Source organism: Elephas maximus, chromosome 3 (genome assembly GCF_024166365.1).
Source record: "Elephas maximus indicus isolate mEleMax1 chromosome 3, mEleMax1 primary haplotype, whole genome shotgun sequence".
NCBI classification, from domain to species: domain Eukaryota; kingdom Metazoa; phylum Chordata; class Mammalia; order Proboscidea; family Elephantidae; genus Elephas; species Elephas maximus.
The window spans coordinates 84,304,969-84,321,365 of NC_064821.1; the positions used below are offsets into that span (position 1 = coordinate 84,304,969).

The 16,397-nt window shown below is 39.5% G+C and overlaps 1 protein-coding gene across 2 annotated transcripts in view; it reads right to left on the reverse strand.

The window, feature by feature from the left end:
* ZMYND12 (zinc finger MYND-type containing 12) overlaps window positions 1-16,397 on the reverse strand; it is a 39,105-nt gene that overhangs the window by 14,232 nt on the left and 8,476 nt on the right. Inside the window, exons 2-3 of one of the 2 annotated variants that reach the window (XM_049878999.1) lie at window positions 8,305-8,446; window positions 5,555-5,726 (exon numbers count right to left, since the gene is read on the reverse strand). In XM_049878999.1, coding sequence (XP_049734956.1) covers window positions 5,555-5,726; window positions 8,305-8,446 — 314 coding nt within the window. Of the gene's footprint in view, window positions 1-5,554; window positions 5,727-8,304; window positions 8,447-16,397 lie in introns of those variants that run through there. The other variant, XM_049879000.1, reaches the window with a different exon arrangement.

Below are 16,397 nucleotides of genomic sequence, written 5' to 3' on the forward strand. Positions count from 1 at the left end.
CAACTTGAGGAATGCTGATAGTGTTCTTCCCTTTTGGTTTTCTAACTCTGGGTCTTTGCACATTTCAGTATAATACTTTACTTTTTCTCCTTAAGAGCCACCCTTTGAAATCTTCTGTTCAGCTCTTCCACTTCATCATTTCTTTCTTTCACCTCAGCTACTCAACATTCAAGAGGAAGTTGCAGAGCCTCTGTTGACATCTATTTTGGTCTTCTCTTTCTTTTTTGTCTTTTTAATGGCTTCTTGTTTTCTTCACATATGATATCCTCGATGTCATTACATAACTCATCTGGCCTTCAGGTTGTTAGCGTTCAATGCATCAAATCTATCGTTGAAATGTTCTCTAAATTCAAGTGGAATATACTCAAGGTCATACTTTGGCTCTCATGGACTTGTCCTAATTTTCTTCAACTTCAATTTGAACTTGCATATAAGAAATTGATGGTCTGTTCTGCAGTCAGCTCCTGGCTTTGTTCTGACTGATGATATTGAGCTTTTCCATTGTTTTTCCATCGTCTCTTTCCACAGACGTATTTAATTTTATTCCTGTGTATTCCATCTGGCGAGGTCCATGTGTATAGGCGCCATTATGTTGTTGAAAAAGGTATTTGCAATGAAAAAGTTGTTGGTCTTGCAAAATTCTATCAGGCAATCTCCGGCATCAATATCAGCAAGGCCATATTTTCCAACTACTGTTCCTTCTTTGTTTCCAAATTTCACATTCCAATCGCCAGTAATTATCAGTGCATCTTGATTGCATGTTTGGTCAATTTCAGACTGTAGAAGTTGGTAAAAGTCTTCAGTTTCTTTACTTTTGGCCTTAGTGATTGGTGCGTAAATTTGAATAATAGTCGTACTAACTGGTCTTCCTTGTATGTGTATGAATATTATCCTTTCACTGACAGTGCTGTACTTCAGGATAGATTTTTAAATGTTTTTTTTAACAATGAATATAACACCATTCCACTTCAATTTGTCATTCCTGGCATAGTATAGCATATGATTATCCAATTCAAAATGGCCTATACCAGTCCATTTCAGCTCACTAATGCTTAGCGTGTAGATGTTTATTTGTTCCATTTCATTTTTGATGATTTCCAATTTTCCTAGATTCATACTTCGTACATTCCACATTCCTATTACTAATGGATGTTTGCAGCTGTTTCTTCTCATTTTGGTCATGCCATGTCAGCAAATGAAGGGCCCGAAACCTTTACTCTATCCACGTCATTAAGGTCAACTCTACTTTGAGGAGGCAGCTCTTCCCCAGCTGTATTTCAAGTGCCTTCCAACCTGAGGGGCTCATCTTCCATCACTATATCAGACAATGTTCTGCTGCTATTCATAAGGTTTTCAATGACTAATTCCTTTCAGAAGTAGACCACCAGGTCCTTCTTCCTAGTCTGTCTTAGGAAGCTCAGCTGAAATACCAGTGGCATAGCTTCCAGCATCACAGCAACACACAAGCAACCAGCAGCTATATGATTCTTTGCTAAGATTACTTAGATGAGGAAGAATTGGTAGAGGGCATTGACATAAACTGGAAAACTTTCACTGTCCAGTTATCACTCAAGGAGGCAGTGCCAAAGAAGGAAGTCCTCAGAACCAAGCTAAACCAGTATCTAAAACAAGCACCAGTCTCAAAGGAAAAGCCATACTTGAGGGAATAAACTACAAAGTTGCAAATTTAGAGAGCAGGACAGAGCGAAGTGAGAGGAACGGCCTTCTACAAGCAGGTCAGAACTAAGACTGTGACCTGTAAGTAAGTTCAGACATACACTCTTAACTATAGTGCCAGCCAGAGGGGTGTAGAGATGGAGTGGAGGCAGCAGAGACAAAGTTGCTGAAGGAAGTGAGGCTATCCTGAAGGGTGATTTTAATAGTATATGGAGCAAACAGAGGAAGGAAAGCCAGGTAAGGGGCAGTGGCAGTTACATGAAGGGCAGGGCATCTGAAGCTTACCCTGAGTTAGTAGTAGATCTGAAAGACATTACGAAGGAAGATTTTCAGCACTCAGTGATGAAAGTAAAGGTGATCAGAATAAAGCTGGCACAGATAATTCAAAGGTGGAGGCTGTGTGGTGCCAGGAAAAGAGAATTGCCATTTATTGAGGGTCTGGTCTTTGCATAGGGTCGCTATGAGTCAGAATCGACTAGACGGCAATGGGTTTGGTTTTTTGGCTCTTTGCCACGAACTGTGCTAGGTCGTTTGCATCTGTGATTTAAGACTGCCAAGAGCCCTGTGAAGTCAATCTCAGAGGAGGAATTGGCAGAGGAGGAAACCTGATTCATTCATTCAACCATATACCATCTAATTTACTGAGTCTTTTTTTTTTTTCTACCACTGTGCTAGATGCTCAGGACAGACTAGTGAATAAAACAGACATGATTCCTGGCCTCAAGGAGTTTATAATTGAGTGAAGCAGACAATGAACAAACAAAAAATGAAGTGTGTTATAGATTGAATCATATCACTCAAAAATAATAACCTAATAGTAAATCCTAACCTCTATGCCTGTGGTTACAATCCCTTTTGGGAATGGGTTGTTATGTTAATGAGGCAGGATTAGTGCAGGGTGTATTTTGAGTCCATCTCTTACAAAATATAAAAGGAGCAGATTAAGCAAGCAAAGATGGGGGAAAATAGATGCCAAGTCACACAGTGAACTCCAAGGAACCAGGAAACAGAAGCTGAAGAGACAAGCATCTCCCCCTAGAACCATGAGAGAGAGAAAGCCTTCCCCTAGGGCTGGTGCCCTGAATTCGGACTTCTGGCCTCTTAAATTGTGAGGAAATAAATTTCCGTTTGTTAAAGCCAGGCACTTGTGGTATTTTTGTTGTAGCAGCACTAGACAGCTGAGACAAAGTGCTATGAAGAAAATGAACAGAACACAGTGACCAAGAAAAAGTGGGGGAGGACTTATTTTGATTGGATGATTAAGGAACACCTCTCTGAGGAGGTGACATTTAAGTAGATACCTGAAGATTGGAAAGGAGCCAGCAATGTGTGAGGGAAAAAAGGGCATTCCAGACAGAAGGAACAGCATGTGTGAGAGCCCTAAGGCAAGAAAGAGCTTGGCCTATAGGGTCACACCACCAGTGAAGAAAGAGTTGAGATTTAAACTCAGCTTCTCCTGCTTTTTTTTTTTCCTCCTGCTATGAGAACAGTGGGAGGAGATGAATAAGGTGGTTCCTCTGTATTTGAAGTATTACTGAAAATGTCGTTTTTAGTTGATTAAAATTCCATCGTTTTATTTATTTATTTTTTTAATTTGTTATTGTTGCACTCTGGTCTGAAAGAGTGTCTAAGATGGAAAAGAAGCATAGGCACAAGGGATGTGATTTATTTCCACTTTTCAAAAACTTTGGCAAGGGTTTAAATCAATGACTATGGACGTTATAATGAAATCTTCCATTTAGACAGCACTTCCCAGCTTTCAAAACACTTTCGCGTTCATTACACTTGAACTCATTTAATCCTTAAAACAACCCTGTGGTTCAGATTCAGATTCAACAAATGCCCACTAGGTGTCAGGTACTAAGAGCATTTGTTGAGTACCTTCTCTGCCCTAAGTACTGTGCTGGGTATTGAAGACACTGGTGAGTAAGAAGACACACAGTCCCAGTTCTCCCTGGGCTTGCAGTCTAGTGAGGAGAGAATTAACTAATCTCAGCAAGGAATGTTTAATTATTAATGAAATAAGTACTCAGAAAAAAGGAAGAGATTTCCAAATGGGTGTATATTAAAAAAAAAAAAAAAGGCCTAACCCAGTCTAAAAAGGCATCTAGACAAAGGGATAACAACTCGTGAGCTGAGACTTGAAGGATGAATAGGAGTTAAGTATGTGAAGGGGGAGAGGAGTGAAGAGAGTGGCTAGAGAAGAGCCTTCTATAACAAGGAAACACCATGTGCAAAGGCCAGGAGGCAAAAGGTGCCTCTGAGGAATCAAGAGAAGGCCAGCATAACTGGAAGGAAGAGAGAAAAGAATGTGAGACTCTATGAGAGAATTTGGCAAGGGGGAGACGAAGCAGGTCTTCATAGATTGCTTTAGGAATTTGGTCTTTATTGTAAGAGCAATGGGAAGCTATTGAATTGTATTTAGGGCAGTGACTTTACCAGTTTTTATGTGTAGAATGGATTGGAGGGAGGCCAGAGAAGATGTGGGAGACCAGTTAGAAGGCAATAGTTCAAATGAGAAATGATGAGACTTAGACCAGGATGACTTTTCCAAAATCCTGTAACTACATAGTTAGTGTCAGAGATAAATGGAACCTGGACCACATTTCCCTGTCCAGTGCTCTTTCCATTAGTTTGGAAGAGGGAGTCAGAACCTGACCAGGGTGAGGAGGGTGATTCTGCAGGTAAGTGGCCTGGCAGGGGGAGTCACAGTCCCAACTGTGAGATGGATGTCCATGCAAAGGTGGTGGCCCAGAATGGGGAAGTCAGAGCCCAGAAAGGGAGAAGGGGGCATCTGCAAAGAAGAAGGAATGGAAGTGGAGATGGAAGTTTGGCTCATACAGGGGAATTGAGCAAATATATGAATACATTAGTGAAAATTGAAGCTAGCGTTCTCACTGTCAGATAAGGGAGCTACAAACATAGAATGGGAGAAGACTTGATTGAATCTTGTGGTGTTGAACTGGATTTGGATGTATCGGTATGGGCTCATGGTTTTCTAGGTAGGTAGATAGATAGATCCAGAAATATAGGCATAATGTTTGTGCATATGTGTATACACTTATAGACATAATTATATTTACACATATTCCCTAATTTTTATCCACTGAGAAGGGCTGAGAGCAACAACACCCCAGTAGTAATAAGCACACCTAGCACATAGCTCTTGGCTTCTAAATCCATTTTCCACTAAAAGGAATCAGGGCTCCTTGGAGAAACGTTTCAAAAGCAGAAAAGTGTTCAAAGAATGATGGGACATGTCAAGGAGACACAGAAGTAAGCTTGAATAAGCTCCCATTGGCCAAATCTAGCACAGTTTGAAGATCAAATTAACGATGGTAATGGATTATAACCCACTGAATAAAATAGGAAACCAAGAGTCTATTCTGATACAAACATATACATGAATGCATTGAAAACTTGATGAGGAATGGAATATTTACACCTTCAAAGTACCTCCCCATAAAATACTTATTAATTACAAAGTAACTTATTAATTATAAAGTAATACTCATTAATTACAAAGTAATAATAATGAGTAACATGACAGAGGAGCCTGGAAGATACCACCTTAATAAAGTAATTAAAATGAACATGATCAGTAATGGAACAAACTGAAAACATGGGCCAGCTGACAGGATGGGATGAGAAGAACACAGTATCGCTTCAGTGATTTTCCTGTCAAAGCCACATAACTTGAATACAGTTATGAGCAAGGAGACATCAGACAAACCAAATTAAGGGACATTCTATAAAACTCTACAAATCTTCAAAAGTATTAAGGTCATGAAACCATCAAGGTTGGACTTGGGACACTGGTGTGACCCAATATAGCACTTCCGAACGGCTCCAGGGTTCTCACGTCAGTTTCACTTACCAAGGCTAGCCTCGGACAACAGCAGGTAAGCAGGCACAAGCTCTACTGAACTCAGGCCATATACATTCATACGGAAGCGAAGAGAATGTAAAGCTGCTGGGACAGCTTCTTCATGTTTTCCTTCAAAGAGATATTTCTGGGCTACAGTGTAGCAGAATTCAATCAAATGCTTCTGTGAAGAAAAAAATAGGTCGCATAAGACGGTCTAAAGTTAAAAATCAAAGATGGATATAGACATACCTGGAGATATGACCAACACCTAATGAACTCATTGCAGGCACATAGTGGGTCTGCCTGTATTCAGGTGGACATGTGATCCAAAATAGGTGGCATAAAATGGCAAAATCTGGACTGCGAGTTCCTCAAGACACAGTAAAATGTGTATTTTCATCTTAATTCAGGGCTTGGCATATGTGAATGCTCAATACTAAGTTATTAAATGAATAAATATGCATTATTCTTATATTCCTAATAAAACTACCAGGTCTCATGACTATCTAAAACTTCCTGCCTTCCTATTTGAGCTAATTTTGAGAGAAACCTCTTGTTTTTCCTTCTGGATTATCCTGCTTAGCTAATGTCAAAAGTAACTTTAATAAAATCTATTCAGAAAACATTCTGCATCCCACTTTGAAGAGTGGCGTCTGGGGTCTTAAACGCTAGCAAGCAGCCATATAAAATGCATCAATGAGTCTCAACCCACCTGGATCAAAGGAGAATGAAGAACACCAAGGACACAAGGTAATAACGAGCCCAAGAGACAGAAACGACTACATGAACCAGTGACTACATCATCCTGAGCCCAGGAGAACTAGATGGTGCCCAGCCACAACCAATGACTGCCCTGACAGGGAACACAACAGAGAACCCCTGAGGGAACAGGAGAACAGTGGGATGCAGACCCCAAATTCTCATAAAAAGACCAGACTTAATGGTCTGACTGAGACTAGAAGGACTCCGGTGGTCATGCCCCCCAGACCTTCTGTTGGCCCATGACAGGAAACATTCCTGAAGCCAACTCATCAGACATGGATTGGACTGGACAATGGGTTGGAGAGGGATGCTGGTGAGGCATGAGCTACCTGGATCAGGTGGACGCTTGAGACTATGTTGGCATCTCCTGCCTGGAGGGGAGGTGGAGGGGTAGAGGGGCTTAGAAGTTGGCAAAATTGACACGAAAAGAGAGAGTGGAAGGAGGGAATGGGCTGTCTCATTCGGGGGAGAGTAATTGGGAATATGTAGCAAGGTGTATATAAGTTTTTATGTGAAAGACTGACCTGATTTGTAAACTTTCACTTAAAACACAATAAAAATTATTTAAAAAAAAAAAAAAAGGTCAGCTTTTGGAATTCATCAGCAACTCCACAGGAGAAAGATGTGGCAGTCTGCTTCCGTAAAGATTTACAGCCTTGGTCCGGAGTCTTAAATGCTAGCAAGCGGCCATCTAAGATGCATCAACTGGTCTCAACCCACCTGGAGCAAATGAGAATGAAGAACACCAAAGACACAAGGTAATTATGAGCCCAAGAGGCAGAAAGGGCTACATAAAGCAAAGACTACATTAGCCTGAGACCATTAGAACTAGATGGTGCCCGGCTACAATCAATGACTGCCATGACAGGGAACACAACAGAGAACCCCTGAGGAGGCAGGACAGCAGTGGGATGCAGACCCCAAATTCTCATAAAAAGACCAGACTTAATGGTCTGACTGAGACTAGAATGACCCTTGAGGTCATGGTCCCCAGACCTTGCTTTAGCCCAAGACAAGAACCATTCCCAAAGCCAACTCTTCAGACAGAAATTGGACTGGACTATGGGATAGAAAATGATACTGGTGAAGAATAAGCTTCTTGGACCAAGTAGACACATGAGACTATGTTGGCATCTCCTGTCTGAAGGGGAGATGAGAGGGTAGAGGGGGTCAGAAGCTAGCTGAATGGACACAAAAAGAGATAGTGGAGGGAAGGATTGTGCTGTCTCATTACAGGGAGAGCAATTAGGAATATATAGCAAGGTATTTATAAACATTTGTGTGAGAGTCTGACTTGATTTGTAAACCTTCACTTAAAGCACAATAAATATTAAAAAAAAAAAAAGTAACTTCAACTCTGCATTGTTTTAAGGCCTTTTTTTATCAACACTAAAATTGATGAATATGGTGTTCAGAGATTGATGGTTTATAAAGCGCTACCTTTTTTTAGAGTAATTGAGATACTGTCAATGCCACAGTAGTAGGGACTACTTTTCCTGATCTCCTTTATTTATTCACTCCTACATTCATATATCACTTTTTGATCTCCTACATAGGGTTGGGAATCCCTGGTAGTGTAGTGGTTAAGTGCTACGGCTGCTAACCAAAAGGTTGGCAGTTTGAATTCACCAAGCGCTCCTTGGAAACTCTATGGGACAGTTCTACTCTGTCCTATAGGGTCTCTTTGAGTCGGAATCGACTTGATGGCAACAGGTTTATGGTTGCTATGAGTTGGAATTGACTTGATGGCAACGGGTTTGGTTTAGTTTGGTTTTGGTATTATGGGGTCAGGCTTGTATCATAGTAGTTAGCATATGCAAGTATCTGGTACATATGTGGAGAACATACTACGAATGGTTCTGAGGACATAAAGACATAAAACAACATCTCCATCCCCAAGGAACTTACAATTGAGTGGTTTCAACAAAGTGCGACCTTGTTCTGGGCTGTTCTGCTGCACCCATGAGTTAACTCTCTAATAGTACTATAGGGCATACCTGTCGCTGCTGCAGCTGTTGCAGACCATGCTGCCGTTCTTCCTCCGAATTGTAGAAGGGCATGGAAGTGCGCAGAGGAATCAGGAGCTGACATATCTTCTCATGGATGCTGCCCCAGTCAGCTCTTTGGTGCACTACACCACTGACAATAAAGACATGGACTTCGTTATCTTTATCTTTGGCCTAACCCAACACCTAAGATCCTCTTGGCCATACTTCTGGCCTAATCCTAGACACTAGAAAAGTAAGCCCAATGTAAACCAGGCAGGAAGCCAAAGGCATTTATGAGGCACAAATCTCTTTTCCTTCACGTGGTTATTTAAAGATACGTTGGGATTTGGGAACAGGTGGGGGAGGACATTGTTTCTGAAGGCAGACGTTCAAGTTCCAAAGGCACACAGGGATGCTGTAAGTATTTTGGTTAGTTAATAACAACAAGCAGTAAACAACAATAATAACAAGCTGGACTATATGAAGAATGTGGCATCAGGACTGGAGGAAGACAAAATAACAACCTGCATTACGCAGATGACACAACCTCACTTACTGAAAATGAAGAGGACTTGAAGCGCCTAACTGATGACGATCAAAGACTACAACCTTCAATATGGATTACACCTCAACATAAAGAAAACAAAAATCCTCACAACTGGATCAATAAGTAACATCATGATGGTCAACAATTTCATTCTACTTGAATCCACAATCAATGTTCATGGAAGCAGCAGTCAAGAAATCAAATGGCACACTGCAATTTGGCAAATCTGCTGCAAAAGATGCTTTAAAGTGTTAAAAGCAAAGATGTCACCCTGAGGACTAAGGTGTGTCTGATCCAAGCCATGGTATTTTCAGTCGCCTCATACGCACATGAAAACTGGACAACGAATAAGGAAGACCAAAGAACAGATGCCTTTGAATGATGGTGTTGGCATATTGAATATACCATGAACTTCCAGAAGAAGGAACAAATCTGTCTTGGAAGAAGTACAGCCAGAGTGCTCCTTAGAATCGAGGATGGTGAGCCTTCATCTCACATACTTTGGATGTGTTATCAGGAGGGACCAGTCCCTGGAGAACAACATCATGCTTGGTAAATCAGAGGTTCAGAGAAAAAGAGGAAGACTCTCAATGAGATGGATTGACACAGTGGCTGCAGTGATGGGCTCAAGCATAGCCATGATTGTGAGGATGGTGCAGGGCTGGACAGTGTTTTGTCTGTTATACATAGGGTCACCGTGAGTCAGAACCGACTTGAGGGCACCTAACAATGACAACAATGACTAATGATTTTCAGCATCTTTTCATGTGCTTATTGGCCGTTTGTATATCTTCTTTGGAAAAACGTCTATTCAAATCCTTTGCCCATTTCTTTATCTTTTTATGGTTGAGTTTTAAGTGTTCTTTATACATTGTGGATACTAGACCCTTATCAGATATATGATTTGCAAATATTTTCTGTCGTTATGTGGCCTGTCTTTTCACTTTCTTGATAGCATCCTCTGATGCAGAAAAGTTTTTAATTTTGATGAAGTCCAATTTATCTATTCCTTCTTGTTGCTTGTGCTTTTAGTGTCATATCTAAGAAACCACTGCCTAATCCAAAGTCATGGAGATTTACACCTATGTTTCCTTCTGTCATGGACTGAATTATGTTCCCCCCAAAAATGTGTGTATCAACTTAGTTAGGCCATGATTCCCAGTATTCTGTGGTGGTCCTCCATTCTGTGATTGTAATTTTATGTTGAAAGGATTACGGTGGGATTGGAACACCCTTGCCAGGTCACATCCCTGATCCAATGTAAAGGGAGTTTCCCTGGCGTATGGCCGGCACCACCTTTTACCTCTCAAGAGATAAAAGGAAAGGGACTCAAGCAGAGATTTGGGAACCTCATACCACCGAGAAAGCAGCACCAGGAGCAGAGCATGTCCTTTGGACCTGAGGTTCCTGCGCTGAGATGCTCCCAGACCAAGGGAAGACTGGTGACAAGGACCTTTCTCCAGAGTTGACAGAGAGAGAAAGCCTTCCCTTGGAGCTGGTGACCTGAATTCTGACTTCTAGCCTACTGGACTGTGAGATAATAAATTTCTCTTTGTTAAACCACTTGTGGTACTTCTGTTATAGCAGCACTAGATGACTAAGTCACCTTCTAAGAGTTTTATAGTTTTAGCTTTTTATATTTAGGTCTTTGATCCATTTTGAGTTATTTTTTGTGTATGATGTGAAGCAGGGGTCCAACTTCATTCTTTTGATCTCCAGTTGTTTCAGCACCATTTGTTGAAGAAGTCATTCTTTCTCCCACTGAATGCGCTTGGCATATGCATTGAAAATCCATTGACCATAGATGTATGGATTTAATTTTCTACTCTCAATCCTACTCCATTGCTCTATATGTTTATCCTTATGTCAGTACCATACTTCCTTGATTATTATAGCTTTGCAGTTAAGTTTAGAAATCAGGAAGTGTGAGTCCTCTTTTTTTCCAAGATTGTTTTGGCTATTCTGTTGTTGTATGCCATCGAGTCAATTCCAACTCATAGTGACTCTATAAGGCACAGTAGCACTTCCCCATAAGGTTTTCCTAAACTGTTATCTTTACAGGGGCAGATCACCAGGTCTTTTCTCCTATGGAGCTGCTGGTGGGTTTGAACCACTAATCTTTCAATTAGCAGCCAAGAGCTTAATCATTGCTCTTTCCTTTGGCTGCTCTAGGTGCCTTGAATTTCCATGGATTTTAGGATCGGTTTGGCAATTTCTGGAAAAAAAAAAAAAGGCAGTTAGACTTTTGATAGAGGTTGCATTGAATCTGTACATCAATTCTGGGTGGTGGGGGAGTACTGCCATCCTAACACTATTAAGTCTTCTGATTCATGAATATATCTTTCCATTTATTTGGGTCTTCTTTAATTTCTTTTAACAGTGTTTTATAGTTTTTGGTGTACAAGTCTTGCACTTCTTTGGTCAGTTTATTCCTAAATATTTTATTTGGATTCTATCATAAATAGAATGGTTTTCTTAATTTCATTTTCAGATTGTTCATTGTTAGTGTGTAGACATACAACTGAGTTTTGTATTTTGATCTTATATTCTGCAACCTTGCTGTACTCATTTATTAGCTCTAATATTCTTGTAGATTTTTAAAGGTTTATATATATATAAATCATGTAACTGCAAATAGAGATAGCTTTACTCTTCCTTTCCAATTTGAATGCATTTCATATTCTTCTCTAATTGGTCCGGGTAGAACCTCTAGTACAAGGTTGACTAGCAGTGGCAAAAGTGGACATTGTTGTCTTGTTCCTGATCATAAAGGGAAAGCTTTCAGTCTTTCACCACTAAGTATGTTAAGTGCAGCCTTTTTTGTTGTTGGTGGTGGTGTTATGTACCCTCCAGTCAATCCTGACTCATAGAGGCCCTATATGAGAGAGCAGAACTGTCCCATAGGGTTTCCTAGGCTGTAATCTGTACTGGAGAAGATTGCCAGGTCTTTTCTCACATGGAGCCACTGGTAGGTTCAAACCATCGACTTTTCAGTTAGCAGCTGAGTGCATAACCATTGCATCACCAGGGCCCCGTGTGGTTTTTCACAGACATCATTTACCAAGCTGAGGAAGGTCACTTCTATCCCTAGGGTTAAGTCTTTTGATCATATTCTCAAATGCTGTGTCAATTGAGATGATCAAATGCTTTTTGTCAAATGATTTTTCATCTATTGAGATGAACATGTGGTTTTGATCCTTGCTTCTATTAAAATAATGTATTACATTAATTTACGTATGTTGAACTAACTTTGCATTCCTGGAATAAATCTCACTTGGTCATGGTGTATAACCTTTTTATATGCTTCTGGAGGTAGTCTGCTGGCATTTTATTGAGCAATTTTGTATCTATAATTCATAAGGGATAATAGTCTGTTTTTTTTGTGTGTGACATATTTGGTTTTGGTATCTAGGTAATACCAGTCTCATAGAATGAGTTAGGATGTGTTCTCTACTCTTCTATTTTTTGGAAGTGTTTGTGCAGGACTAGTGTCAATTCTTTAAACATTTGGCAGAATTATTCAGTGAAGCCATCTGGTCCTAAGCTGTTCTTCGTGTGAAATTTTTTGGTTAAAAAATCATTAACTTTACTTGTTGCAGGTCTATTCAGATTTTCCATTTCCTCTTGAGTCATCTTTGGTAGTTGTTTCTTTCTAGGAATTTGTCCATTTCATCTAGGTTATCTAATTTGTTGGCATACAGTTGTTCATAGTATTCTTTTATAAAATCTTTTATTTCTTCCAAGTTGGTAGTAAGCGCCACACTTTTGCTCTTGGTTTTAGTCATTTAAGTTTTTTCTCTCTCTTTTTTTCCCCCCTTGGTCAGTCTTGCTAAAGTTTTGTCAATTTTGTTGATTTTCTCAAAGAACCACAACTTTGGTTACATTGGTTTTTTCCCACTGTTTTTGTATTTTCTATTCTGTTTATCTCCACACTAATCTTTTTTATTTCCTTCTACTTAGTTTGGATTTAGTTTGTTCTTTTTTAGTTTCCTTTTTTAAAAAAATTTTTATTTTATTTTGTTGTTGTTGAGAATATACACAGCAAAACATACAATTCAAGTTTCTACATGAACAATTCAGTGAGTGATTACATTCTTTGAATTGTGCAACCATTCTCACCCTCCTTTTCTGAATTGTTCCTTCCCCATTAACATAAATTCACTGCCCCCTCTGGTTCCTAGCTAATATTTCAAGTTGCTGTTGTCAGTTTGATCTCATATAGATAGATCTTAAAAGAGCATAAAGCTAAAGGCAGACATTCTTCACTAGTTATTGCTTGGTTTCAAGAAGAATTCAGGGGATATTTTTGGTTTGAGGTTTAAAGACTATCTCAGGGCAATAGTTTTGGGTGTTAATCCAACCTCCATGGTTCTAGAAAGTATGGATTCCATGAGAATTTGAAATTCTTTTCTGCATTTCCCCTTCTTATAGCTTCTTAAGGTGGAAGGCTAGATTATTGATTTGATATCTTTCCTCTTTTTTAATGCAGGTATTACAGCCATAAATTTCCCTCTAAGTACTGTTTTTGCTACATCCCATAAGTTTTGTATACTATGTTTCATTTTCATTCATCTCAAAGTATTTTTTGATTTCTCTTATAATTTCCTCTTTAACTCATTTGTTACTTAGGACTGTGCTGTTGTTTAATTTCTACATATTTGTAAACTTCCCAAATCTTCTATCATTCCATTGCTGTCACAGAACATACTTTGTATGATTTCAATCCTTATAAATTTATTGAGACTTGTTTTATGGCCTAACATATGGTCTAACCTGAAGAATGTTCTATACAGACTTGAGAAGAATGTGTGTTTTGCTGTTGTTGGGTTCTATAAACATCTCTTAGGTCTAATTGGTTTATTAAAAAAAAAAAACCTTCGAGTCGATTCCGACTCATAGTGACCCTATAGGACAGAGTAGAACTGCCCTATAGAGTTTCCAAGGAGTGCCTGGCGGATTCAAACTGCTGACCTTTTGGTTAGCAGCCGTAGCACTTAACCACTATGCCACCAGGGTTTCCAATTGGTTTATAGTGTTGTTCAAATCTGCTATCTCCCTGATCTTCTGTCTAGTTGTCCAATTCATTATTGAAAGTGAGGGACTGAAGTCCCAGCTATTATTGTTAAATTGTCTTCCTTCAATTCTGTCAGTTTTTGCTTCAACTATTTTGAGGTTCCGTTGTTAGGTACATATAATCATGGGTTTTTGCATTTCTAATGGCTTATTATACATTTTCACTTAAATGTGAGGTAGTTAACTGTTTGATTCCATTTGTACATATTTCAAAACAGGCAATGATAATCTAGGCAAGGTTGGGAAAGTTTTTCTGTAAAGGACCAGATAGTAAATATTTTAGGCTTGCAGGGCCATATGATCTCTGTTGCAGCTACTCAACTCTGCAGTTATAGCACAAAAGCGGCCACAGACCACACATAAACAAATCAGCATGGCTGTGTTGAAGCACCCTCTCTCCCTTCCTCTCTCTCTCCAGGGCAAAAGAAATCTAATAAAGTATTTTCTTTATAAACTGTGACTGCCATCAAAGAAATGACAGAAAGCATGTAAAAACATTTTTTTTGTAAAGAATTATTGTAAACAGATCAATAAAAAGACAACCAGGATGTAGAAATATTTGAGTTCTACAGGATATTTTTCAAACAGGGGTTTTTTGAGTATTGTGTAAGCAATGGAAATTTAACTTACTTAATTGCCCTGACGTTTTGTCCTGTTGATAGCCTTTGACATATCTTGCCTGCCTGTCACTTTATAAATTTGTGAGCTCCCTCCTTATTCATCTGTCTCACCCTTAACACCCAGCACAAGGCCATGCACACAGGAGTTGATAAGTATGTTTTCAATGAGGGGTCACAACTGAGTAACTTGTGAACCAGACAGGTTTTCTGTACCCATTATCTTTTTTTTTTTTTTAAACCGAATTTGAATGTCTTTAGGCAGGGCATTCATTCTCCAGTTCACCACAGGTCCTACCGCTTCTTATTATTGCATACTACTTCACCACTTATTTTCCCTCCTGGCCAATGTGAAGGTATTTTAATCTGTGGTCCATATGTTAATTAAGAGGGAAAACAGTACTTATTGGAAATGAATAACCATAGGCTATGATTTGCTCATCTATGGTATTGAAACCTCTTCTACCTGTTAGTAATGCTTCAGTGTGTACTTTTTAGCTCCAAAGACACAAGGTATATATGAGCCCAAGAAAGGGCCACATAAACCAGAGACTACATCAGCCTGAGACCAGAAGAACTAGATGGTGCCTGAATACCACTGATGACTGCCCTGACAGGGAAAACAACAGAGAATACCTGATGGAGCAGGAGAATAGTGGGATGCAGACCTCAGATTCTCATAAAAAGATCAGACTTAATGGTCTGACTGAGACTGAGACCTGAAGGTCACGGTCCCTCTGTTAGCCCAAGGCTGGAATCATTCTCGAAGCCAACTCTTAAGACAGGGATTGGACTAGACTATAAGACAGAAAACGATACTGGTGAGGAGTGAGCTTCTTGGCTCAAGTAGACACGTGAGACTATGTGGGCAGTTCCTGTCTGGAGGAGAGATGAGAAGGAAGAGGGGGACAGGAGCTGGTTGACTGGACACGGGGAATACAGAGTGGAGAGGAGGAGTGAGCTGTTTCATTAAGGGGAGAGCAGCTAGGAGTACATAGCAAGGTGTGTATAAGTTTTTGTATGAGAGACTGACTTGATTTGTAAACTTTCACTTAAAGCACAATAAAATAAGAAAAAAATGCCTTTTTAAAAAAGTGTTCTATTCCCTGAGATATCAACAATCCAAAGTTGAATGATATGCACAAAATTACCTACAGTATATAAAGTATATTTATACAAAAAAGGAAATTCACCAAAACATTAGGTTATTAATCTCTGGGTTATGGGATTATGCATTATTTATTATATAATATTATTGTTGTTAGGTCCCTCCTGATAACATGTCCAAAGTACATGAGTCCAAGTACCGAAATCTTCGCTTCCAAGGAGCACTCTGGCTGTACTTCTTCCAAGATAGAATTGTTCATTCTTCTGTCAGTCCATGGTATATTCAACATTCTTTGTCAACATCATAACTCAAAGGTATGAATTCTTCGATCTTCCTTATTCATTGTCCAGCTTTAACATGCATATGAGGTGACTGAAAATACGGTGGCTTCGGTCAGGTGTACCTTAGTCCTCAAAGTGACATCTTTGCTTTAAAACACTTTAAACAGATCTTTTGCAGCAGATTTGCCCCATGCAGTGCCTCATTTCTTGACTGCTGCTTCCATGGGTGTTGACTGTGGATGCAGATAAAATGAAATCCTTGACAAGTTTACTATTTTCTCCATTTATCATGCTGTTGCTTACTGGTCTAGTTCTGAGGATTTTTGTTTTCTTTATGTTGAGGTGTAATCCATACTGAAGGTTGTAGTCTTTGATCTTCATCAGTAAGTACTTCAAATCCTCTTCACTTTCAGCAAGCAAGGTTGTGTCATCTGCATAAAGCAGATTGTTAATGGGTTTTCCTCCAATCCTGATGC